This window comes from Aspergillus undulatus (genome assembly GCF_047715775.1).
Source record: "Aspergillus undulatus strain CBS 261.88 unplaced genomic scaffold BDV17scaffold_51, whole genome shotgun sequence".
NCBI lineage: Eukaryota > Fungi > Ascomycota > Eurotiomycetes > Eurotiales > Aspergillaceae > Aspergillus > Aspergillus undulatus.
Genome location: NW_027396655.1, coordinates 102,094 through 127,520, shown reverse-complemented (window position 1 = coordinate 127,520; position 25,427 = coordinate 102,094). Strand labels below are relative to the sequence as shown.

Below are 25,427 nucleotides of genomic sequence, written 5' to 3'. Positions count from 1 at the left end.
TGAGGTCCTTGGCGGAAGCTCAAAGTCCTGGCTTGAGGAAGACTGATATGGGTCGCAAGCGAGCGGAAGGAAGGTGTTCGTGAGCAATCTCAGCCTTTAGAGACAATCAGTTCCTCGGCGGATCCTGAAAGTCGTGGCCCAAAGATATTATCGCGGACATCAAAAGACAGTCTCGATCGAGATTCAAGATCCAGAGTCCTCAAACCGGGAATCAACTGGTCCAAGGGACGAGCCCAGGCGCAGAAGTACCAATGCAGGTACGAGATCCCAGGATCGCAAGGCGGTAATGTACAATGGGTACAAAAGGCCTCCCCAAATGAGGTAGGGGATAGGGGTCCAAAGACCCATCCGTCGGCGCGTCAGACACGGTCCAAGACGCAGTTTGGATTCATCCACAAATCACAGCTGCAGAGTGATGGGATGATGTTCATGGTAGAAAAACGGTCGAATCACTCTTCAAGCTCAAGCAGACGCGCTAGTAGTATCGGAAGCAGTATCAGGAATAGTAGGTTCTACCTCCCTCTGCGCAACAATCTTCTCTCTCCTACTCGAGAACGACACAATCTCAGTGGGAACCGTATTAGCCACAGTAGGCTCCGGGTCTCTGACTGCAGGTGCACGCTCTTGATCCTTGTCATGATGGCTTCGAGAACTAGTATGTGAACCGGTGGGACTCATTTCCATGCGCTCGGACCGGCTAGGCTTCATCTTGAGCCGACCACGTTCCAATGCGCGGAGAATAGAGCCAACTTCCTCGTTGACCAGGCCTCGGATCCTGCTCCTCGTGTCGTCGGAAACCTCGGATTGGGCGTTCGCGTTCCAGCCAAGCTTGTCGGATTCCTCCGACGTGAGAGATTTAGAGTCCATGGACGGTCCACCGGTGATGAGCCGCTGCAGAGCAGTGGGAGGGAGGTTGTTGGGACGGCGAGGGATCTTCACGGGCTTCTGTTTCGAGCTCGACGAGATGGATGCCACCTCTTCCTGCTGCCGCTTTGGTGGACGCTGGATGGGAGAAAGGGGGTTGTCTCCAACTTCATTTCGAATCTTGTAGTAGACAAGGCCGAGAGTAGCGGCGAGTGCTTGGTGAGCGGCCTCAGGGAACATGCGGACGGCTTCAGCACGAGTGAGGTTCGATGGGCAGTCGCTCGAATCGCTCGAGTCGCTGTCACTGTACACGCCGTCGGTCTGATGCATCCGACCCCAGTATTCGTATCCACCGAGCTGGTAAAATTCGGCGAGTTGTGCCAGGCGGTTGACTAAATAGTCGTTAGAATGAATGGGAAATTTACTTATAAGCCAGACTTACGCCGACTGCGTTTCTTGAGACACCAGAACCTCCATACAGTCCTGGGGAAGTACTCAGGCCACTGCAAAGAACCATCTTCCTCAACAACAGGCACAGGAGTAATAGGAGCGTGGGTGGTATGAGCCAGCGAGTTGAACCTGACGCGTTCAGAGTGCTTCATGCGGGATTCAATCAGAGAGAACCGTTCAAACACCGAGTTGAGATGCCGAGACGTCTCATGCTGCAAGGTGATAAGATCGGTACGAAGCTGGCTGATAGTCGAGTGCAGTTTGCTGATTTCCACGCGACATCCACAAACGTCCGACTGGAGGTGTTCCAGATCAACCTGGACCTGGTCGAGATTCTTCGAGAGCCGATCGACATCGCTGCGAAGGAACACGGTCTCGTTCCCTGCCTGCCCTAGACTCGATTTCAGCTGCAGAATACCCGACTTCAACTGGTCGACGTCTGTTCTAAGCGCGACGACATTCAGGTCGATTCTATTGCTGATGGAGCGGTTGGCTTCGAATTCCCGGCGGAGATGCTCGTCTTCTCGGTTGCGTCTATCGACGTAGCCGTCCTTGGTTAGGACCGTGGACCGGAGTTCGAGAAGACGCGAGTCGATGACGGATAGGCGCTCGTGCAGGTGGGAGATGGAGGATTCAGAGATAGGGGTGGTTGCTTCATGCCGGAAGGAGATCATGGGTGAGAGAGGCATGGAGACAGAGGAGGTGCGAGAGAGACTTCGTTCGAGGGTGGCGGTCATGATGGTGATGGTGTAGGTATGAAACCGGTAGTCAAGATCGGGTGTGCTGTGTTAACTGGGACATGGACGGGATATAGTCACGGAGACTCTAACAACAGCTTCCGAATTCCATTTCGGCGGTGCTAAATATGGTAGTCTCGATGGATTGACAGCGGTAGTGATGGAGTCGACGGTGGATGTGGTGATGGCGAGGCAGAATGGAAGTCAGCGGGTTGGGGCGGGTTGGATTTGGGTTAAGGGAGAGAGAAGGAAGGAGAATGTGGGAAGACCTTGAAAGGCCGCCTGGGCAAGGCCGTGCGCCCCTCCTTTCTACGCTAGTGCCTTGGCACAACATCAACACGGTCGGCTTGACCAGCCATCATGCTCCCTCATAACGACTCACTTGCACTCCAAATTAGTTATTAAGTATCTTGATGGTTCTATCAACAACACTCGGTAACCAGACTTACTATCTGACAGGGCCTTAATCGCAGTATCGCAGCAACAATCGCAGAGAAACCACATCGCGCCCAAAATCAGGCGATGCACAAGACGCATTACACCCGCGTGACGTTACATCCTTTGGGCAACCGATAGTCCAGAAAGAGATTAGCTCCCTCATCTCAGATTTGAAAAGAGCTTAGCGCAGACACCACATCCAGCTGACTCGCTCTGCACCAATGATGACCGGCAACTCCGCTTATCGCCACCGCCAGTGGGACGCTATGCTAGTGGTTCATTGGTCCACAGAAATAACTGACCTCCGCCTGAGCGTCATCCTGCGTGAGGCCGGCTGGTAATTATGTATGTGTCTGACGGCGTTTTTGGTATTACACGGTCGCAATCATCACCACCTTCGAGTTAGTCACAACAGCCCTATACTAAGTTATGGCTTCAAGTTGCCATATCTACCAGTCCACGCTCAATTGGCAAGACGGCATTCCTCAAGCTGGAAAGCACGTCGCCGTCAAATCCCCAATCCCCGACCCACTGCGACATGCGACAGCCCTCCTTGAAATGCGTCGCAAGGTGGTCGGTCCTGGCAGCCCAGCTAGGTAGAGGCTCAGCACAAAACCCACAGCGACTCGCGATTTCGCCCTGAGACAGTTTCCAGGAATCGAGACTTGCAACCGGATACCGCGTGCATCCATGGAACTTGCGCAAATGCTGCCATAGGTAGTCCTTCCTGCTGAAGGAGCGCTCGGGAAGAGGCTTGGTCGCGCATTCTCGGAAGTCGTGGCTTTCCCAGTGATCGGGCGTTGGTGGCTGAGTATCACAGAATCTGCATTCTGAGAATGGTATGCTCGAACCCTGGGTCAATTCGGCGAGATCAGGTGTACAGATCCAGACGTCTAACTGTAGATGGACGCTCTTCTCATGTCTGGACCAGTCATGTTTCTTCTTAAAGGACTGCGTGCAGAATGTACACTGGTAGTGACCGTCTTCTGTGACGTGCCTCCGTCTTCCCCGTCGAGTCGACGATGGCCGTCGGCTGTATGGTCTCGGTCGTAATGGCCCGTCTGACTGGTAGCTCCAAACGGACGAACTGCTGTCCGAAGCATCGGACGCTGGAAGCCCGAAGCTCGACAGTGACGATGCCAACGAAGAGCCATCAACACCCGAGGAAAAATCGGTAGCGGGCGTGCCGACCTGGCTTTGCGAGCGAGATACATCCGATCCGGAAGTAGACGCAATCACTTCCCGAATCACATCCTCAGATACAGGCTCTTCATCCGGCGGAGATGCCTGCCATCGCTCCATCGGTGTCATACTCGCGCTATCACTAGCAGACAATGGTATCGGCATCGGCGACCCAGCGCGGAATATCCGTGCAGATGATCCAACCTGTCTCTGCTGCTTATTCCTCCTCCGCGCATTCGCAAACCAAGTCGATATCCTCTGCCTCGTGAACCCCGTCTCCGCCACAAGTCTCGCCTTCTCCTCCTCAGACGGATACGGATAGTCCTCGTTTCGATAATACCAGTCGCGCAGAACCCTCGCACCCCGCCTAACAAACTGCTTCGTCTCTTTCTCCTTCCCATTCCCGTCAACGACCGACTCCCCGGAGACCCCAGTTTTGACCCCTTCATCCCCCTCCTCAATAACCCCATGCAAATGTCCCAAAACCGGAGAGAGAGTCTCAAACCCACTCGCCTGCCTCTTCTCGCCGCGCCCAAAGCTGCAAGGACGAAATAGCCCCACGCAGCTAGAGCACGACGGTACCGGGTTCGGATTATCGGCTGTGCGGCGAAGAATCAGACACTGCAGTCGGTGGCGCCGGCAGTTGTCGCAGGGTTTCGTCGGGCGATATGCGCCGTCAAGCCATTGCGCGACGTTGTTGAAGCCGGGGAGGATGATCGGTGTGGTTCCTGTTTGGGTTTGGGGTTGGCCTTCGGGCTGGGCCTGAGGCTGAGGCTGAGGCTGAGTATCGTGCCACGGCGCAAGTGAAGATTCATTGATATTGAAGGTTGGCGGTTCCAGTGGCAGCGGCGCCAGTGCCTCCCGTGTCTCTGACGCTGATAGTGATTGCGACAGCGGGGGCGGGGTTGGGCCCGATAACATCAACGGCTCGCCATGATTATCCTTGCCAAGGTGTAGAAAGTCAAGCGACGACCAGGATGCGCGGCCCCGCTCGTAGTCTTCTTGAGAGGCTCCGAGGGTTTGATTCTGCGCGCCGTAAAGAGCCTCCCAGTCGAAGAAAGGCACCTCCTGCTCCTCAATGGACGTCGGCCATGCTGGGGCATTTATCCCTCCGTCCTGATGATCGGTTTCCTGCAGAGGTGCCGGAGCCGTATAAAAGTCGTTGAACAGGCACCAGTCCTCCATGACCGAGATCAAGTTCAAGTAGCGGTCGATGGATGCCTTGACCGCGCCGCAGATTCCACCAGAGTGAGTTCAAGTTGGATTGAATTCGAGGTCTCGGTCTGGTTCATGCTGCGCCGCTGCCAGTGAGATGACTCATCATTTTTGCCTGAATTTTCAGGGCGGCGAATTGGGTCTTGGCACGGCTGGCTTTCCTGATTCGGTTTTGGACCGCTATCGGGGCTGACGGGAGAGCTGAGCCGTGGACTACCTACTACTCTTCTTCGATAAGATATCGGCAACTGACAACGATGGCTTGAGACTGCTCATTTAGATACAGTAATATCTCCATACAATCAACACTTAACAAATCAAGCACAGAACTCCCTAATCAACCTTTCAAACGTCCCACTCAAACGACGAACACTCTCAACCTCAACCCATTCCTCCTTCCCATGAAGACCATGCCCACAAGGCCCAAACACCACAGCCGGGGTTCCAGCTTCACTGAGCAGCGCCGCATCACACCAAAAGGGCACGCTCTGGATAGGAGGGCGAGTTTCGCTTCCGCTTCCACCGACCGCAGCCGCAGCCGGAGCTGCACAGTCAGCTACTTTCGTAATAAGAGGATGGTCCGACTCGATCTTATGAGGTGGCCGAGTGAGCGTAGCGCGCGGCGCAGCAAATCTGAACTGCGGCTTGGAGTTCTGGATATCCACGAGGAGGTTGTGGATCTCAGCGAGGATCGAGCTCTCCGTTTGACCAGGGACAGTGCGGAACTCGATTGTGATTGTGCATTTAGCCGGGTACGAGGACGCCTCCTCGCCGCCCTTTATGAGGCCGCAGTGCAGCGTTGCTGGGCCGAGGACGTCGTCGATGGGGAGACGCTGCGCGTATTCCTCGAGTGCCGTGAGGAACCAGCCCGCATGGAGGATTGCATCAACCCCGTCGATATGGTTTGAGCCGTGGGCCGCTACGCCGAGGATGTCTACCTCTACCCAGACGAAGCCCTTGTGTGCGCGGGCGATCACCTCGCTGGTGGGTTCGGGGACTACGGCTGCGTCTGCGCGCCAGCCTGCGGCGAGGATGTCCTGCGTACCCTGGGATGCATCTTCTTCGTCGGCGACAGCGGCGATGATCACGTCTCCGCGTAAAGAGGCGCCGCTGGCTTTGATGGCTGCGACTGCTGCGAGAGAGGCGGCCAGGCCGCCCTTCATGTCTAGACTGCCTCTACCGAGGACGACCTCCTTCCCATCCCTTGTGCCGACCATGCCTGAGAGTGCGTCTCTCTCGTAGCTCGCCAGGCTGACGGTGTCGATGTGGCCGTTGAACATCAGGGACTTCCCGCCTGGGCCTCCGCTTCCCTTCAAGACGCCGACGACAGAAGGACGTCCATGGACGGGCTCGACGCGGTGTGATTCGATCCCGCGGTGAGCGAACCAGGCCTGTAAGTAATCGGCGATTTGTGTCTCGCCGACCCCGTCCGCAACCGATAACGTAGGGTTAGACGAGTTGATCTTGGTCAGCGCGCCCGTCAGCCTGACGGCGTCATCGACAGAGACATCATGCGGTATAGGGTAATCGCGAGGCCCCTCTGTGCTCAGCAGCACAACGATAGAGTCTTTGTTGAGCAGCTTGGTTCCCGCCGCGTCCCCGGCAAGACGTTTCAGCGCTGCCAGAGACGCCGCACCACAAGGACCAGCATTGATCGAACACTCGCCCAGATACCCAACCGCCGCATGACTCTCATAACAAGACACAGTAACACTGGCATCCACAAGCCTCTGTAAATTCGGCCAAGCAGTCTTGGAAACAGTCCCACAGTTCATCCCATCCATAACGGTATATGACGTCTCAATAGGCGTCAACTCCCCCCTCAACAGACTCTCCTGCAAACAAGCAGCGCTATCCGGCTCAACCGCAACAACAGAGATGGGATCCTCCCTCGACTTGCAAAACGTAGCCACCGTATTCGCAAGACTACCAACGCCCACAGGCGTAACCATAACAGTAGCACGAAGCCCCAGCTCAGCCAACTGGCTCTCTATCTCTCCCCTCATAGTCGAGTACCCCTGCACAATCCACCCGGGAACCTCCTCGTACCCATCCAGTGCCGTATCCTGGATAAGTAGCGCGGAGTCAACACTCTTCGAAACTCTCAATGCCTCAAGAACAGCCTCGTCGTAGTCACCCTGTATAACTCTAAGGCCCGCCCCCTCACCCGAAATCCTCCCTCTCGTCCCCTCATCCATCGACTCGCTGACAAAAATCTCCGCCGCTATCCCAAGCTGCCTCGCCATAAACGCCACCGCACGCCCATGGTTCCCCTTCGTCGCGGCCAAAAGCTTCACGCCCTTCTCTTGCGCGCGGACGGCCATCTCAGCTAGGGACACCGTCAACGGCAGCGAGAGATACTCCGCCACCGCACGGTAACAACCCCATGATGCGCCGAGGACTTTGAATGACGGGAGGCCGAGCCGGTTGCTTTCATCTTTGACTAGGACGGCGCGGACACCGAGATCGCTGGCGAAATTGGGGAGGGGGGTTAGGGGGGTTGGGGTGTAGGATTCGAGCGAGTGGTGGAATTGGCTGAGGCCTGGGGCTTGTGGGAAGGTGGTTTTTTGGGGTGTGGAGGAGGAGTTGGTGTAGATTGGGCGGCGGGAGAACATTTTGTTTATAAAGAAGTGTAGATGGCTCATTGAAGGGAGTTCAGAAGGGTATGAGAATGAGGAATTGTTAAGGCTGAGAAAGTGAAGCGAGAGGGCAGACTTTGGTCAACTCGAGTCTGCAACCTGAAGCGGCGCCTTCCAGCAACATCGCGCACAAAACCCAACTTCCACCACGCCAGAAAGCGGTACTTAGTAAAAAGAATTTATCTTCAGGAGATTTGTATTGACCACAGGACTTGGTATATTCCGTTTCGATTGCCAACCAGCAAATATCTTCGTTCATGCGAGTGTGTTGCATATATATAATCTATGCAAGCGCGATCGACTCGCCCTAACTAGGTAGACAACAAATACGACAACTGGTCTTTACATCATATAGACTACCGAACCTTAAGCTTTGATAAAAGTGACTCAATTATCTCAGATCCAACTAATGCGTCTATATATTCACCGACCATGGCTGGTCCATAAAATACGCGGCATACGTTTAGCCGTGCAAAAGGCGATGCGGGGGCCCATACAAACTGGGCCTTGGCATGGAATAGCCCTAGTTCATCACCGCAATAACTATCCAGAAGCAAACTTTTCAAGCGCAGTTATCTACCGTATTGCCCTGATCCCATAGCACATGAGCCCTACCCAGTCCGCAATGTCTCCCACTCGGTAGATCCCAATCCCAAGCCCACCATCAACTCGCCATCCATGACCCCATGAACGTAAGAATCCCCCATGTACTCGTACACGCCTGGCGCCACTGCCCTGAGAACAACTGTAATATCCATGCCTTGAATAATGCAGCAAAGATCCTCAGATTCAGCAACAAAGAGTACCAACGCCAGCCTGTTCTCTACGGTGCATGGCAGATGTCGGTCGCGACAACCTATTAACCGCCCATTCTGCGTTGAGGCTGAAGCAGAGGCTGGAGCTGAAGGGGCGCCTTTATTCGGGGTTGGTTGAAGTTGAGGTTGAGGAAATGGAAATGGAGAGGGCTGCTCGGAGCCGGGGGAGGATCGGAGAAGGTCCAGTAGGCCAGGAAATTATTGCAATGGTTCTGAGAGCCAGGCCGGCTTCGCGCGAGGGTCAGACTCGGTTCAGATATGAGTTCCTCCGCGGGTCGCGACGAATGGTCTAGGAGAGTCCGCCAGATGGTCTCGATAGCGGAGATTTTGCTATCTCGAAAGCGGGGCTCCCAGAGTTCGATATTGCTCTGAAGATTGGGGGGCTTGAGCAGGAACGATGTCTAGCGGATGGTATCGAAGACAAAGCCCGTCACGCGCAAAACGGTCCCATCAGAATCGATTGCAATGTGGAATGTACTGCCACCACTCGCTTCGTATCGTTTCAAGCGGTACTTGATGCTCGAGGCTAGGAGGGTAGGGCAATCGGACGTGTATCAGCAGTTGAGAGGGGATTCCACCGCGGCATCCAGATTGGAAGCCCCTCTGTATTCAGATCCTCCTTTGACTGGTGTATCACATTCAAGAGGACATAGGGAGCCTCGCGCGGATGGCGAAGAAATGCATGAGCGGCTCTGATATGTAAGCTGTCAAGGGGTTCGTGATAATCTGGCATCACGAACAAGTCACCAGTGGGATCGAGCGTCAATGGACTCCCAAGCGAGGGGTAAATAACGTCTCGCGGATCCGAGCACTTGAGATATCTTGCACTACACAATAGATCTACATAGAATTGTTCTTCCAGCGGGTGTTATTTCTCCAGGATCGTCGCCAATATAGCCTCGTCTTTCCATGTCGGCTAGTTTCTGTACGTTAGCTGGATACCTACGAAAGTGTTCGCCATTGCTCGTCCAGTCCTGACGCCGTCTGCCTCCCGTGATCCATGCACCGCGTACGCAAACCATGCTGTTAACTGGAGGATCTCGTAGTACTCCGCCTGATGGGCGCCCCAGAACAATGTACACACGCGAGCGAGGCCTGCTTCCTGCACCACTTTTAAGAACGCAATGATAAGCATGTTTCTGCTGCTAAAGACTTGAGACATGGTCAGACTTACCAGAGACGCTCAAACCAAGCAAGATCAAGCAGAAGCTTAAACTTCTGCCACTCCAGAATCATGTCTTCTGGCAACATGAGGTTGAAGATCATATTTTCCACCGACGATCCGTCGTGCCATTGCAGCTTAAATAGTCGGTTTGCTTCTTTGACCATCTTGAATCAAGGCTCGGAGATTCCCAGGCCATCGGGCCCAAGCCAACACAACACGCGCCGGGCTTTGTGGAAAATTTCCGACATCCTCCCGACCTTGTAACTCTTTCCAACAAAGCCTTTCTGGTTGATAGAGATCGCATCAACCAATAGGAGACGCGGCTCAGAAGGAAGTCGGTATCGTCGAAGCGCATCAGCCAAATTGGCCGTCACTGTAAGTTTCGCTCTATCACATTGGATCTCAGTGACGATGTCATGGATATCCTTCGAATTTGTTTTCGGCCTCGTTCAAGGGCAGTGGTGTATTAATGCAACGGAGGGGATTGTCGCCGGATCCTGCCTCGAGGAGGAAGACCTTGATGTAGTCCTTTGTTGGGAGGGGTAAATTAGAATGCTGTTGCGGTGATTTATTCGCCATTCTGCACAGCTAACCCCAGGTCAATCTCTGTTCCAGATGCAAATGCCAAATAAGTTCCTGAGAGTTTTAGAGAATTGAGTCAACGGCAGAAAAACACACTGTTCCCTGTAATATCATCGCATATCTGTGCTCTGGTCCCTGTGCGTGTTTACTGAACGAACATAGCGATAGGCAGCCATTGATCGTAGCGAATGATTCAACGCCACAAACGAAAGGGAGCGTTACACAGCAGGCGAGTTGGAGATCGACGAGGCTGCTGCGAGAGACGTTGAGGTTGAACGATGGTAGAAGCGGAGCGTGTTGGGCAGGAGCAAGTCCGAGCCCAGAGGTCGTGGTCAGACGTCACCCCCTGGAGTACCGGTCATCCGTGCAACGAGCCTAATGGAGGGGTGAGTAAGGGGCGCGGGGACGATGTACAGCTCAAAGCAAATGGAGCCTTGGAAGATCTCCTATGGGGTTGGATTAGAGGAGTTGTCGCCCGAGAATCGATGAACCCGCGCCTACACATGCACCTCCTGTATCCGCCCTGGTTGCGCCAATTCTACTGACAAGCAAAGTTGCTGTGTGAGCATATCACCAAAAAACCCCACTTTATATTTCCCTGCTTTGTGCAGCACTGGCATGGGATTAACACCCGAGGTCGGATTAATGCGAGGCTTGCCCTTGTAAGCGCAAATGATTCCCGTGCCAAGTCATCTCGCTTTGCCGGCCCCTCCTTTACCAAGGTATTTGTCCATGAGATCGTTCAGGGAACATGTCTAAAGATAATCTTATTATCAAGCCTTAGCTGTATCTTTGCCAACGTCTTCTAATTCAGGAGAGCATATTTGATCTGTCTACCATCTCCTGAAGATAGAAACCTGACTAGATCTGGGATGGTGTACCCAGTAGAAACAAGAGTATTGTAATTCTGGTGGTAAAAACCCCTCAATATCTTGAGGGTTTGTATCTGTTCTACGCATTCCATGTAAGGAACGAAGACTAATTAGTACCATATTATCAAAAAGACGAGATCCAAAGGTGAACTGTTTCTGCCCTCTGTAGAAGCGACAGTAACCGAATTAGGTTTCAGATATCTTGTTCATGTTCACATTCATTCAAAGCGTCAATTACCATCACAGCGGTTTGAGGTTGACGGCTGAGTTGGTTAAGGCTGAGCAGTGGTTAAGGAGTTACCTACACTCATCCTACACTCACCCTGTTCCTTCTTCGCGCCGACTCTATTCCTCCTTTAGCTACTTCACTCGTGGAGTGAAGCTGCCGTGATAAGAGTCAATAATAGGCTTGTGGGTGACCTACGGGCGGGTGGTGCCGACGTCTTATGCGATACCATAACTAAGGTCTACACTATAAGGAGGAGGGGGGTAATGTCACAGGCTACGGCCTGAAATATAGTCGTTGCTTTGCCCTTACTCCTACATAGATTCCGTTCGGCATATGAATCCGGGTGGTGATGATATCGACACCCAGGTATTGATGTCCGCGCGGTATACAATTCCGGTACCGGGATAGATGCCCGCCCAATATAACAATCAGGATGTAATGTATAAATTGCCTGGATCATCCACAGCAAGACCAGCAGACCCTCGCCAATTCAATTTAACTCCAAACCAAAAACAGACAGAGGCATCTTAGAAAATATGGAGAATGGTATCGGATATAAAACTTATCCTCTTCTGTACAAACGCTCTGACCCTGCCCCCATGGATGCAGAAACTGAGAGCAAATATGTCTCCTGTTTTCAGCCGCGGGTAAGCAAATATGTCGCTGTTTCTCACGACGCCTGCATAGAGTGCCACATAGATCTGTTCGGTATGGACAAGATTGGGAAGGTGGCTGGGGGCATGAATGCGCACACGGCGGATTTTACAGCCCTGTGCGCTCCAGAGGCGCTGCCAGAGAGGATTGGGCTTTGCTCTTATTTTATTGAGTATGCATTTGTGCATGATGGTGAGAGCAATCGTATTCAACTCTTGTCGCAGTGCATTGGCTTACTCACATTGTATACTTTTAGACGTGTCCGTGGATGCTGTGCAAGGGGCTGAAACTGTAAGTAGACAGGATGGCCTCGCGGCCTTTTTGTTGTATTAGCTGGCTTACACTTTTCTCTGGGGAGGACTTTCAAAGGAACGAAACTTTGTCGAAGGCTTTAGGATCGGAAAGACTTGAAGACCTCCAAGCAATTATGGAAGGTGGATTGAAGAGAAAGCAATCTAGAGCAAAGATCTGGTCAGTCTTGAAAGAAATTGACCAGGACTACATCGGTCGATGCCAGAGTAACTTCAAGCAGTGGCATGAGACGGGCCGGCAAATGAGGGAGCAGCGCTTCGCGACGTTGGAGAATTATTTGGCCGTCAGGGCACTTGACTGTGGAGCTAAGTATGTGATACCATTGTAAGATATCACAGTTCTGCGGCTAACGCACTCGCTACAAAGTTGGGTTGTCCGCATGATAGGATGGGCCAGCGGAGTCGAACTCACACAGGAGGAAGAGGTAGAAACTGGGCCAGTGACATATTTGGCCTTTGTGGTTCTGGCTGTTACCAATGATATCTGGTCGTGGGAGAAAGAGAAAAGAGTGACACGTCAGTTTGGGGAGACCCTTCCCCTGATCAACGCCGTCCAGATGGTCATGCAGATGCAGCAAATCGATGAAGAAACTGCAAAGCACATAGTGCTTAACATTATCCGCGAGAACGAAGAGCAGTACTGTCTCCTCCGTGACGAACACTTGAAGAGGTCCAATATCTCATATTCCGTGAAGAAATGGTTTCAAATCCTGGAGTTGTCCATGGCAGGAAATGCACTGTGGAGCATTCATGCCCCTCGATACCACCTTAACGTCCGGAATCCCTATGACTGCCCTTCTGAGGTTCCCTCTGTCTTCAAAGAACTGCAAATAATGCAATTGAAACCGGATACTAGAAAGACAGAGACGACCCGGGTGCAAAGTATGGAGACTTTATTCAATATCACTCGAGCCAGAGGCTGACAAATGCAGGCTGGCATCTCGAGACAAATACAACAAATACTGCATACAAAATCCTCGGAACATTAGACGAAGCGGCATGTCTTTTTGGACCACCCGAGAGTCCACGCTGACTACTGTAGGTTCTTTGGAAGCCGTACGAGTACATCACATCTCTGCCATCCAAGGGTTTCCGACAGCACCTGATCGATGCTCTACAGACTTGGTTTGATGTACCGGGGAGCTCGTTGGCGGCGATATCCGGGGTAGCGTCCCTGCTCCATGAATCATCCCTGATGTGAGTGGCTCTAAATCCTTACTGCCAAATTCACCTAATTTTCCCAAAGGTTGGATGATATACAGGACGCCAGTTTTCTTCGGCGCGGCCAGCCAGCAGTTCATGAAATGTTTGGAGTGAGCCAAACTATCAATTTTGCGTGCTTCCACGTTAATAATGCCTTGCGTCTTGTCCAAGAGATCTCACCCTGCGCAGTCCTGATATTCTCCGGTGGGTTTTTCTTCTCTTCAAAGTTTTAACAGTAGGGTACTGAACCTAAGCAGAGCAAATGGCACATCTGTATACGGGGCAAGCCCACGATATCTCTTGGACTAATCACAAAACTATCCCTACTGAGGAGGATTATTTCAGAATGGTCGATGGCAGTACGTGTCCTCAGGCTCTCTTTATTGCTTTAACTAACAAGACAAAAGAAACCGGGGCGCTCTTTGTTCTTCTCTTCCGCTTGATGCAGAGCGAAGCCACACAAAATAGGTGAGACACCCGTCCCTAACAGAGCAAAGTTTATCTTACGACATCAGGGACCTGGATATGCGCCACTTTATGAACAAGCTAGCGCGGTGTTTCCAAATCCGGGATGACTACCAGAACCTTGTATCTCAAGAATATACGTCTCAACGGGGGTTTTGTCAGGATCTCGACGAAGGAAAACCTTCATTCCCATTTATCCGCGCATGTCATGATCTGCAAGATAGTACTGTGCTCACTGAATGGCTTAAAATGCCGCGCAATGGGGCTGGGGCTTCGATAGAGGCAAAGAGATACATCCTGAGCCAAATACGAGGCAGCGGGAGCCTGGAATATACACGAGAACTCCTTTCCCATCTCCGTCAGGACTTAGAGGATATGCTACGGGAGATGGAGTACGTGACTGGGCACAAGAACTGGATTCTCCGAAATATGATACTACAAATGCAGGTTAAAGAAGAGAAGGCATTACAGAATAAGGAGAGTACATTCACTGAAGTGTCGCGAGTTTGGGGCAAATATCAGGAGGCGGCTTGGAGGTCAAGTCTCAGTTGAGCGTGGGTTATACTCTGAGATGGAAAAGCGGGGTTGGCTTAATTTGCAGGACCAATGTTTAGGGATTGTTATGGATTTAGTTATCACCAAATTCTCATCAAAGTAGGTGGCAAAGTGATTTCACCATACTGGACGAATAAGAGGGCTATGCTCAAATGCTGGTGTAAAGTTGTTATACATACCACCCACCCTACTGGCCTTACTTAAAACTGATTAAAGAGCTCTTTGCAGAGCTTAAAGTATTTATGAGATAAAACTAGCAGAAATAAACCAAGTGGAGATTTTACATATTCTAGAGAGGAACCGACTCTGTAGGCGCAAGAATAGAACCTACCAAAAAGTCTAGAACTAATAGATTAAGAGGAAACTTAACACAGAATGAATGAGTAAACACTTATCAGGTCAAAGAAATTTGAGAGTATAATCAGCCTGAGGAGGTAGTAGGAGTAGTTGTAGTAGGATATAGACCAGACCCTGTGTAGGACTCAGGTGTCAAAGATAGACAAAGACGGCCATGATGGAAAAAGCTTGCCTCAGATCAAAGACGATGATAACGTCTTTCTTTGGACTTCAGACACACGCAAAACATCTTCATTATGAGAATATCCGTTGTCCTCGCCAACCTTTGTATATACTCCCAGCGAAGAAATCTATAAAGCCTCCCTCCTCCCTAAGTCTTGTACGTGCACCTTCGCCACCCATAAAATCTATCCCGTCTATCTATCTGACTGCCTATGTATATGAAACCTACGTACTAATATCAGCTGGACTGACAATTACCGCAACATCAAGAGCAAAAGGGCCAACAGCAAGACTACCGCCACCACTCCCACTAGCAAGATTACCATTTCCCCCAAATCCGAAACCCCCACCAAAGACGACATGTCCACCCCCCTAATCCCCCGCTACGGCTCCGTCCCGCACGGCCAAGCAACATACACCCAGAAACCCTACGGCCAAGCCTCAGTCAATCACGCGCAGAGCGCACAGGTTGCGCAGTGGTTCAAGAACCGCTCGGGGTATAGCCAGGCGCAACTGAATCAAGGGCCGTACGGGAGTGTGAGCTATGATTATGGGCGGGTATCGTATGGGGCGGGACCGTGGATGAGGGCGAAGGTTGCTGCTCCTGCTCCACATCCAGCGCAAGCGGCAAAGCTGAACAAGCCGGTAAACTGGATCGATACAAGCGACCTCAAAAAGGAGAAACAGAAAGAGAAAGAAGTCGCGAAGAGGGATAAAGAGGCCGAGAAACGGAAGAAAGAGGAGGAGAAACGACGGAAGGAACATGAGAAGCAGGTTAAGGCGCAGGAGAAGAAGCGGGTAGAGCAGATCAAGGCGGCAGAGAAACAGCGCAAGGAGCAGAAGGCTAGGGCTAAGGCGTTGGCTAAGGCGCAGGCGCATTCGAGTTCGGGGAAGAGGAAGGGCCATGCCCGTGCTGCTGATATGGCGAAGAGGGGGCTTGAGAGGGCTATCCACGGCGCTGCGGTTGCGACTCATGCTGCTTTTGCTGGGTCTTGAAGGGATTTGGCTGCCTATACCTACTGAGGGTACCTAGATGATGTCTTGGTTTAGATCGAAGTAGTTGAGTTTAATCAATACAGCGCTGGGCGCTTTTAATTCACGAGGATAAGCAACACATAACTCAGAGCTTTTGAGGCCAGCCAGTCTCTGCTAGGAAGCAGTAGAGAGGACATAGAAGCCCCGGTCAATAGAAAGGAGACAGACATCGATAAAAAAAAAACCAGAATTCGCAACGCCGAGCACGAATGGCGGGAAAAGAACCACAGAGCCAGGCACCCGTCCCCTGTAACAATCTAGCAAGCCCTACCTACAAATCAAACTCCCTTTCCTCGCATCCCTCCTCATCCGGACTTGGCCACATATCCTCCATGTCCTGTTGCCATTTACTAGGATAAACAACCTCCCTCGGCACCTCCCCAACCACAAACTCAACCTCAACGCCATTCCACTCACCCACCGGTAGACACCCCCTTATCTTCCACGCTAACCCTTCCCAATCGGCCCTAGCCCCAGGCGTGACATGGACAACGATCGTCGGGATTGCAGTCTCAACGGTCAAACCGAGGCTACATATCTCGACTTTCTCCCAGCAGCCTAATCTCAAGTGTGACGTGAGAAGACGCATGATATATTGGAGAGAACTGTCGAAGGATTCCTGCTCGGGTGCTGAGGAGGGAATGGAGAAGAGGGTTGGATTGAAGGCTTGGTTTTTGAAGATGATTTCGACATGTATGGTTATGCCCTTTTCTTGGAGGTATCTGACGATCTCATCGCGAGCTGGATCCAGGGATTCTGGTACTTTTGGGGCATTGCGCAAAAATGGATCCGTAATGTATTCTAGGGAGAGAATTGGTTGGCGCAGCCCGGATGTATAGAAGGGCTTCTCGACGTAGCGGACGGAGAATCGGAGAAAGCGTCTGGGTGGGAATTTGTGGGTGTCGAGTATTGAGAGAACTTTCTCGCGATGAGACTCGATTTGTCTGACTAGGGGAGGCGAGGCTGGTTGGGTGGTGACGGGGTAGGGCCACTTGAGGGTCGTCGAACAGTAAGGGTCTAATCGATCGAGGTAGTCTTCGATGGGCATCACGCCCTTGACGTCTTCGGTCTGTTTGATAAGAGCGCGTCTCTCCAGGGGAGAAAGCTGCTGGTTGATGGAGGATACAGCAGGAGCCATATTTACGAAAAAAGCTGTGGTTAGTACTGGGCATGGGGATGAAGATGGAGAGGTACGTCAGGAAGACTCTGGGAAGCGGGTATCATTTCCGAATCATGGACTACCTTGTATTTACCTTGCGTCGGAAAAGTGTACCTTGAATGTTGCATGGCTCACATTTTTAATTATAATGTGGTCATGCTGGGAGACTATTTATACAATTGCCGGTCCTTCAATCCGGTCCAGATGTTTGACTGCCAACGCCCACGACAGATAATGGCACCTTCGAGATATGAGTACGCTGAAACTAATACCATTCTTCCTTGATTATTTTCGCGGCTAGTTCCGCAACAGCATAAGTCGGGCCTGACGTATGAGAGGTTGGCTGGTAGGGGAAGACGCTGGTGTCGACAACGCGTAGGCCCCCAATGCCGGAAATGCGGAAGCGAGGGTCCAGAACTCTACCGAGGGAGCAGGTTCCGGTAGGATGGTTAAACGACCATGCACTGTCTAGCATTGCCTGGGTCACCTCCTCGTCGGTCTGGGCGTCCGGCCCTGGATACAGCTCTTGCAAGACGATAGGTGCGAGGATGTCCGATGCCATCACACCGCGGAGCTTTTTGTACCCGTAAAGGACCAGGGCAAAATCGGCATCGGAACCCCAGTAGTTCGAGAAGATGAGTGGTGCGTCACGATAGTCTGCACTGGCAAGTCGAACGTATCCGGGGGCTTCTGGCTGGAGGAGGCAGACAAACGCTGACATCACGTTCACATTTCCTGGATTGGGAAGCAGTGGCGAGGTTGTATACCCGTAGAAGAGAAGTGGTCGGTCTATCGGAAGGGCTTTATGGAAAGTGGCGTTGATACTGTCAAGGAACTCATCGGATGGTCGCTCCGTCACGTAGCTGGAGGTAAGAATCTCGGAGAGGGGGCCTCGCCCGGTGGCCTCGTACTCTGCCTCGGCTTCTGCAAGAAGAGATGCGTTTATCCTCAGCTTGAAGGCTGTAATGATGTCTTCTGAGATTTGGGACATGGTAATTGCGTTGTGGTGGTTGTGCAAGTTGTTGCCCATCTCGGGGATCTCTTTGACCACGGGAATCCCTAGTTCCTGGAGATGGTCTCTGGGACCGAGGCCAGATAGCATCAGTAGCTTGGGTGAACCAATCGCTCCGGCGCTGACAATGATCTCTCTCCTGGCAGAGATGGTGTGGTTTGTCTGATCATCGTGTGCGACGTACTGAACAGACACTGCTTGACGATTCTGGATATCAATCTTGGTCGCTTCGGCTCTCGTGATGATGTTCACGTTTTGGCGCAACGACAGGATCATGCCGTAGGCCACCTGGGCAGAAGACCGTCGCCCAGTTTGGAGATCGATGGTATGTGGTCCGCCATTCACCCTGCCAATATGATGTCCGGTCGCGGGATCGAGAAGATGGACTGGCTGAGACATGCTCGCAGCCATCGCGTCTCCAAAATAGGGTTCGGTGTCAGTGGCTACCCACTCATAGCTGACCTGAACCGGCCCATCACCGTACGCCCCGGGCGCGGCAGCATGTTTGTAGTCGGTCGGAGACGGAACGGTCAGGTTTGTCGAGCGCTCGAACTGCTCGAAGAGATGATGAAAAGCCAATCTCTCGTTGCCGGAATCACTGGCCCACTGGTCATACACACTAGCAGCTCCGCGGGAGTAGGACATGAAGTTGACAGAGGTTCCACCACCAAGGGCATGTCCCTGGGGGAAGCGCGGTGCAATGCCACCACGTCTCGGATCTGGCTGAGAGGTGTAATTCCAAACGTAGGGACTGTTTTGGAGCCTACCGGCGAATCCAGGAGTGTACATGTTTCTGTCGCCACTGCCATCGGGCCCAGCCTCGAGAAGAATTACAGTCACTGTTGGATCTTCGGAGAGGCGAGTTGCAAGAACGTATCCAGCTGGTCCGGCTCCGAGAATCACGTAGTCGCTCTGCGAGTTGTCGGAAGGCTTCTCCGCGGGCAGCCGACAGCCAGAGGCCTGCCCCAAGCCAAGGAGTAGGTAGTGAAGTCTCATGGTCAGGGATCGAGTGTGAGAATGGGAAATGTTGGAAGCTGGAAAGAAGGTCAGGGAAACCTTGAACTAGGGGGCCTGGAGTTGTAGCTGTGGTTGAGCTACCTTGTGGAGCTGAAGGAGCATACCGGCGTCCCTGCCCTATATGGAACTCGCAGTCGACGGTCTCTACTGCGCCAGGAATACGAGGGGATGAACTGTATCCTACCAGATAATGACAAGTAATCAGACAGTGCTCTTGGAGTAAAGTCTGCCAAATTGGGTTAAAAGAACCCGGTCATGTATATATTGATTTGTGTAACAATGGCTGTGCATTGACCATTCTCAAGAAAGTCTCGAATTCTCGTTTACAGGCAACCCCGCAATACATCCAACAGCAAAAGGTTTTTAGGCAATTTCGCCCATCTTCTCGTTCAGCCACCTGATCTTCAGGGCATTTGCCTCCTCAGCAACGGGTAGACCGGGAACGACCGTAAATGCATGAGGAGCGCCGGGGTAGATCTTGACTATACACTCCCCACCCGCGATACTCCACTTCGTGCTCATGAGGATAGTATCATCGAGTAAGCAGTCTGCTGTCCCGACGATAAAAAGTACAGGAGGCAGACCATTGGCCGCCCCGGCTGCGAGCGAACGGAGGTCGGTGTATAGCGGAGAGATAGAGGGGTTTCGACGTTCTTCCATGCTAAGTCCAGCGAGGTAAGCATGACTAAAAGCCTCCAGGCCTGAACGGTTAAGAATGAGCGAGTCAGCGGAATCTAGAGCGGTTGGTAGTCCTAAGGTCCAGTCGTAGATCCCGTATACAGCCAGAACCCCGGACAGTGAAAAAGAGGGGCGCGACTGTAGCAGATGCAGTGCTACGATAACGGAAAGGTTTCCACCAGCAGACTCCCCGCCTATGAAGTGGACGTTACCGTACTCTGAAGGATGGTCGACTAGGTACTCGGCTGCATCTATCGAGTCATGGAGAGCAGCAGGGTACGGGTCTTCGGGAGCATGTCGGTAGCCCACAGAGATGGCGGTCAATTGGGTGCCGTTGGCGAACATTTGCAATTGTTTGTCAGAGCTAGTAGAGACCATTAGTACACCGACAACAGACTGCGATTGCAATGACGTACCTCTTCTCACTTCCCAGGACGAATCCTCCCCCGTGAAGATGCAGGAAAACACCTTTGCTAGGCTGTCCGTTGTCGGGCTTGTATACTCGAATGGGGATGGCGCGAGCAGGATCGCGAGAAGGGAGCGAGGCATGCGTAGCATTGGGAAGAAGGACGGGCGGCGGAAGTGCAACCTTCCCTTCAATGTGCAGCCTGCGGTACTCGACAGCACCGACCTCATACCAAGCAGGTCCCTGGCTCATGAGGGCCTTGATGGCAGCATTTGCCTGGTGGGTTGCCTCACTGATATTCTCGGGGCAGAACTTGGAGGAGTCAATGTTCAAGTCACTGATGATACACATGATGATGGTAAGAGAGATGATGTGAAAGAGAAAAGAAGATGCTGTTGTTGTTCCATGATTGTCTATCTTGAGCTGGTTCTTTATAGTGCTGGACATGGTCAGTCAAACATACATCAACAAACCTTTGACGTTTTTCATTGTTTGCACTGGGGCTCAGTCATTCTTTGGCCCCATGGACAGACCAATCTGGGCCCCGCAAGTAGATTGTGGTGGGTTGATGCAAAAGATGCAATCGTGATCGTCGTGAATTACAAAGAACATCCAAACACGCCAAGCAGGAGATAATGGAGATAACGGACAGGGGTCACGTGGAAAAGCTTGCGGGGGTTAGATCACGGGACTGACGTAAGATGACTAATCGGAGCTCTCTCCACAGATGCGCGACTCTCAGACTCTCACCAACTGATGAACTTCAACTTTCAACACAACACAACAACTTCATTCCCACCCATTGCCCTCTTGCCGCCATCGCATCGGACAACCGCCGCGATATCCGTTGATAACGGCTCCTCCGACCCCATGGAGCCCGCCACGCCACCACCCAAGCTGTTCAAGCTACCCGCAACATTCGAGCCCGGCGTCAGTGTCAGGCCCGAGGCGATCATTCGCCCCGACTTGTTCACCCTCTACTTCTCGTTCTTTGGCACACCGAGGTGGCAAACGCGTGCCCAAAACGAGGCCGCTTCTGCCGCGCGGCGCGCTTCCCTTCTCGTTAACAGACCTCTCACCCAACCCGAGCTAGACTTTCTTACCGAAAGTTCCAGCAGACGAGTATACCACACTCGGCTTGGTGTGGAATGGGGCGTTGTGGTCGGCTTCTCTCACGCCCTCATCAATGAACGGATACGCAAATGGTTTACAACATATCTACCTCCACGCCAAGAGATGTCCCGTGCGGAGTGGTATTGGGCGGGCATCAAGAACATGTACCAGTTGGACCGTCAAATGTTCAAATCTTGTTTCTTGGGGATTACATGGAGAGTTTTTGGATGGGGAATAACTGGTGGATTTCTCGCCAGTGCGTACGCGGCGTCTACTGCTGCCGCCCGCCTTGTAGCAGACCTTCGAATGGAGGCATTTCGTGAGGATCTCCAGCGGCAGGATCGCGGCGATATTCAGGAGCGGAAGCGGAACGCCGTAATGATTCAGGCATATCTCGAGAAGAACCCACAAGCAGGCGATGTCTCTGTCCCTCAGGGGCAAGCCTCGGAGCCGGACTGGTATGGCGAGTCGCCTTCGGCTTCTACCTCCTCCGGGTCCATGGATACCTCGCCTTCACCTTCAGATTATCCCCGAATACCCGCATACAACGCGCCGAGTCAACAGGCGAGTCACGGAAAGGGCTTCTTCGACGATGACGCCAGCCCGATCGCCGCAGATTATCAAGAGCCCACATCGCAGGGAAGCGCATGGGATCGCATCCGGCAGCAAAACCAGCAAGGATCCTCGCCCGCCTCACAGCAAAGTTCCGAAAGAACACCGCCAACAGCGTCAGGAAATCAGGATTCCTCATCGGGAAGTTCATGGGATCGTATCCGCTCTCAAGGCTCTGCCTTCTCTACCGCGTCTAGTGACAGCCAACGGCAGCGTAACGCTGCCCAAGCAGAGTTCAATCAAATGCTTGACGCGGAGCGAGCGAGAGGGACAGATGGTGACTCCGGGTCGAAAGGACCAGTATGGTGAGGTACGATACAAAGTGGAGGCAAGCAATCCACCGCTCTTTCACCCGATCGGGGACATATCGAATTGCCCGGCGGGCCATCTCATACTTATGTCTCTTCTAGCATATTACTATCCCACATAGCGCTTCATACTACTCTATACGTAGTTCTTGAATCGAACGAGCTCTACAACTCCACACCGCATTTACCGAGCAGATTGGTTCCAGAACTCCGGCGCTTGTTCGCATACCTATCCACTCCTTTGTGGCTTTACAAAAGCACGCGATGCTGGGAACGATTTCACAAGTTCTGCGCTCCGCTTAACTGGGACCGTTCAGATAATAGACAAACCCAAACTGGCCCCATCGAACTCAAATGAAATCGCGAGGGATGATGACTGAACATCGTTCTCACCCCTATTCTTTGTTAGCCATCCTTCTGCTATTCGCGCCCCCCCCCCTCCCTTCCTTCGACAGACGAAGTTTAGTATCCAGGACAAGTGCCCTCCACCCTGTTCTGTGTTCTCAGCTCAAGTGATGTGGACATCAGTCGACAAGCGTATTATACCGTACTGGATATGAAACGACGTATGACTCGATTCAATTCAATTCTCTCTAAAATGACGCGCAATCTCAAATGTCCGATAGACAAGCAGCCTCATAATCAAACAAACGTCAGTATCACAGTATCACCCCGCCATATCTCTAATCTTAGAACAGACATCGTAGCAGGCCTCCTGGCTAACGAGGCCGTCACCCCTATACGAAGAATGCAGCTGGATCTCGCGCCGAATCCAGCGAGCGTTGGTCAAGATTGTTCCTGAAGCTCTGCTCTCGATGAAGTCGAGGTACCGCGAGATGACTCCCAACTCGGCATGCGAAACGGCGATTTCGGCGAGATAGTTTTTGATGAGTGGGATGAAGCCTGGGAATCGTGGCGTTGTCCCGTGTCCAGCGGTCGTGGGTGGGCCGCAAAATATATCTTGCAGTGACGAGCGTTGGGCAGTGACTTTTGTTTTTTCTTGTCCAACATCAATCCCCGAGTCTCGACGCATCATTGGAATTGTTCCATCTCCCCTGCGTGCCTCAAACCAGAAGGCCTCAGAAATAGCAGCGTCCCGCTTGACGGCAGTCTGCATGTTCTCCACAACGCATTGCATCGGGATATACAACCGGACACCATAGTGACCCAACGCATGCCTCAGCAGGACAACAAAAACAATAAAGGCTGCATTTTCAAAGTCCGTTAGCTGGACCTCCATTGGTCGGAACTCAACTCTCCAACCGAGTTTCTCCCCTTCGGGAAACTTGAGTCGTACGTGCGGCCACGACGATCGGTACAGCGTGCTGAAATGGTATGTATCGTCGGGCCCGTGGGTGTTGATATGGTCCGTTTCGAGAAGGAGAGGATCCCATTGGCAGAAGTGTGAGAGGTGCGCGGCGAGATTGGGATTGACGTCGTGTCGGTGAAGCTCTTCTGCTGTTTGGGAGGGACGGCTGGGGAGGTAGGACTGGTAGGGGGTGCCTTCATTGGAGATGTAGATAGGGCTCACACCGGAGCGGAGTTTGGCATCAATGGTGTGCTGTTCGAGCAATTCCTGGTTATGGTCAACGTTGTTGGACTGGATAATTCAAGACAGAACTTACATCCGCATTCTGCTCCTCAGCAGTGCGATCGTCGTTTAAGAATCGAAAAATATCCCATCGCGCGTCGGTGTCCGCCAAAACCCCCTTGTATGCAGGCGTCGCCGCCGTCATGGCCAACATCAGTGGCCCAAGCACGGCAAGCTGGTCATGCAGAAGACATGCATCGGGGAGGTTCCTCGCCTGCATCGTAACTTGTAGCCCACAAACGCCCATGGCGAAACCAAGCCCTTCGAGAAACAGGCCTTTCTGTGCGGTCTCATCGGGTATGCTCCGACATAAAGGAAGGTTGATCCCGAACTCTCGGCCGCGCCGCCGGCGCATGTTCTGGGCAAAGCATTTGAACCGTTTATATTTGCTGAAAAAAGGGTCGAAGTCAACTGATAGTGAATCTGGTGAGGTGGAAGACGACGCAAACGCAGCGGACGATTCAACGGGCGGCTGAGTAAAGGGCTCGACTGTCCCTAGCCGGGGGAACACCGGTATCGTGAGCACTGCTTCGTCGTCGCCCAGTAACGACTGGATAGCCTTGCGCCTAAGAATGAAACAGAGTCAGTGCACCGTCGTTGGCTCCCTCTCGCAGTACTGGTCACACTCGGACAAGAAAGACACATACCGCCGGGCCAAATTATCCTCAACCCGCAAAATTCCTCTTAAGCCCGGTCCAAAGGGAGGATCTGCCGCCATTTCCACCATATAGAGGAGGCATTCGGGCTGGAGCTGGAATTCATTGCGAGCGTCGGACGTGCCGGTCCTGGCGTTCGGTCAGTAGCCAGTCCGGTTGGGCCTTTCAGAGCCCATGGTCGCAGGATCGGGTCTTCACGAGTTCTGCTTCTCGGCCCACTTCCCTAGTATTTCCTGCTGGCAGAGCGCCAGCCTAGCGCGCTTATTGGTGTCGTCGAAGTGCACGAGAATGTATTCGACCTGGTTGAAATGGGTCATGTTAGACAGTTCGGACAACGTCCTGGGAAGGAATGAGCGAACCTCATCGCCCCAGAGCGGTTCGAAGCCATCGACATCTTTATATTTCGACCACAGTGCCAACAATTGCTGAAAGTTCTTTCAGTACCAGCCCCTCTTCATGCATTGCATTGACAGGTTACGGCCCTACCTTGAAAGTCTGTTTGCGCAGACTCGAAAGACACGGCTGAATCTCTTCCCAGGAGTGACTGTACTCTTCATCAGCGACTAGGGCTAACGAGCGACCGCAAAGAGGTCAGTCCCCACAAAGATTTATCCTCGTCCTCTATTGAGGCGCCCATTTTGATACCGAAACCAATTGCGCTCACATTGACTCCTCGCCCTCTGATCGAGACACCGGATCGAAGAATAGGTTCCCCTTTCCCACTCATTTATCACCCGCAACGGCAAAATGGCAAGTTTATACTCCACGTGGAACGTCATGACAACGTCTGACGATCCTTACGGCCTGCCCGCGATCAGTCGTATGGTTGCAGCGCGGTGGATCTGACAAGCATATCATGACAAGCTTATTTCTCGGCATCAACCTTGTTTGGTTCGGTTGTTCTGGTCGATGTCATGACTCGGTCCGGCCACTATCTAAAGTCTG

At 52.5% G+C, this 25,427-nt stretch overlaps 9 protein-coding genes across 9 annotated transcripts; 2 read left to right on the top strand and 7 right to left on the bottom strand.

Moving 5' to 3' along the window:
* Nucleotides 1-2: 2 nt before the first annotated feature.
* BDV17DRAFT_179957 (uncharacterized protein) lies at nucleotides 3-2,149 on the bottom strand. Its single transcript, XM_073754925.1, has 2 exons — nucleotides 1,307-2,149; nucleotides 3-1,256 (listed from the first exon to the last, which is right to left on the bottom strand). The coding sequence occupies exons 1-2, from the start codon at nucleotides 2,049-2,051 to the stop codon at nucleotides 463-465; spliced, it is 1,539 nt and encodes a 512-aa protein (XP_073612505.1). The 5' UTR covers nucleotides 2,052-2,149; the 3' UTR covers nucleotides 3-462.
* A 194-nt stretch (nucleotides 2,150-2,343) lies between these two features.
* On the bottom strand, nucleotides 2,344-5,242 carry BDV17DRAFT_271518 (uncharacterized protein). Its single transcript, XM_073758800.1, has one exon. The coding sequence runs from the start codon at nucleotides 4,854-4,856 to the stop codon at nucleotides 2,925-2,927; it is 1,932 nt and encodes a 643-aa protein (XP_073612504.1). The 5' UTR covers nucleotides 4,857-5,242; the 3' UTR covers nucleotides 2,344-2,924.
* On the bottom strand, nucleotides 5,204-7,501 carry BDV17DRAFT_294251 (tryptophan synthase beta subunit-like PLP-dependent enzyme; the record flags this gene model as incomplete). The annotated part of the gene is made up of 1 exon (XM_073762799.1): nucleotides 5,204-7,501. One exon carries the CDS (start codon nucleotides 7,499-7,501, stop codon nucleotides 5,204-5,206), a length of 2,298 nt encoding a protein of 765 aa, XP_073612503.1.
* A 5,032-nt stretch (nucleotides 7,502-12,533) lies between these two features.
* On the top strand, nucleotides 12,534-14,373 carry BDV17DRAFT_283798 (bifunctional terpene synthase/polyprenyl synthetase family protein; the record flags this gene model as incomplete). The annotated part of the gene is made up of 6 exons (XM_073760422.1): nucleotides 12,534-13,028; nucleotides 13,196-13,350; nucleotides 13,400-13,560; nucleotides 13,614-13,715; nucleotides 13,764-13,824; nucleotides 13,872-14,373. 6 exons carry the CDS (start codon nucleotides 12,534-12,536, stop codon nucleotides 14,371-14,373), a joined length of 1,476 nt encoding a protein of 491 aa, XP_073612502.1.
* Nucleotides 14,374-16,201: 1,828 nt separating this feature from the next.
* BDV17DRAFT_294249 (uncharacterized protein) lies at nucleotides 16,202-17,068 on the bottom strand (the record flags this gene model as incomplete). Its single annotated transcript, XM_073762798.1, has 1 exon — nucleotides 16,202-17,068. One exon carries the CDS (start codon nucleotides 17,066-17,068, stop codon nucleotides 16,202-16,204), a length of 867 nt encoding a protein of 288 aa, XP_073612501.1.
* Nucleotides 17,069-17,354: 286 nt separating this feature from the next.
* On the bottom strand, nucleotides 17,355-19,097 carry BDV17DRAFT_300190 (GMC family oxidoreductase; the record flags this gene model as incomplete). The annotated part of the gene is made up of 1 exon (XM_073764005.1): nucleotides 17,355-19,097. The coding sequence occupies one exon, from the start codon at nucleotides 19,095-19,097 to the stop codon at nucleotides 17,355-17,357; it is 1,743 nt and encodes a 580-aa protein (XP_073612500.1).
* A 384-nt stretch (nucleotides 19,098-19,481) lies between these two features.
* BDV17DRAFT_283796 (alpha/beta hydrolase) lies at nucleotides 19,482-20,553 on the bottom strand (the record flags this gene model as incomplete). The annotated part of the gene is made up of 2 exons (XM_073760421.1): nucleotides 19,482-20,160; nucleotides 20,213-20,553. The coding sequence occupies 2 exons, from the start codon at nucleotides 20,551-20,553 to the stop codon at nucleotides 19,482-19,484; spliced, it is 1,020 nt and encodes a 339-aa protein (XP_073612499.1).
* A 433-nt stretch (nucleotides 20,554-20,986) lies between these two features.
* Nucleotides 20,987-22,454, top strand: BDV17DRAFT_179942 (putative endo-1,3(4)-beta-glucanase). The gene is made up of 2 exons (XM_073754924.1): nucleotides 20,987-22,255; nucleotides 22,338-22,454. Exon 1 carries the CDS (start codon nucleotides 21,073-21,075, stop codon nucleotides 22,234-22,236), a length of 1,164 nt encoding a protein of 387 aa, XP_073612498.1. The 5' UTR covers nucleotides 20,987-21,072; the 3' UTR covers nucleotides 22,237-22,255; nucleotides 22,338-22,454.
* Nucleotides 22,455-22,902: 448 nt separating this feature from the next.
* On the bottom strand, nucleotides 22,903-25,119 carry BDV17DRAFT_294245 (glutamate-cysteine ligase-domain-containing protein; the record flags this gene model as incomplete). Its single annotated transcript, XM_073762797.1, has 7 exons — nucleotides 22,903-23,811; nucleotides 23,861-24,392; nucleotides 24,474-24,611; nucleotides 24,681-24,781; nucleotides 24,842-24,907; nucleotides 24,969-25,026; nucleotides 25,085-25,119. 7 exons carry the CDS (start codon nucleotides 25,117-25,119, stop codon nucleotides 22,903-22,905), a joined length of 1,839 nt encoding a protein of 612 aa, XP_073612497.1.
* Between the last annotated feature and the right edge of the window lie 308 nt (nucleotides 25,120-25,427).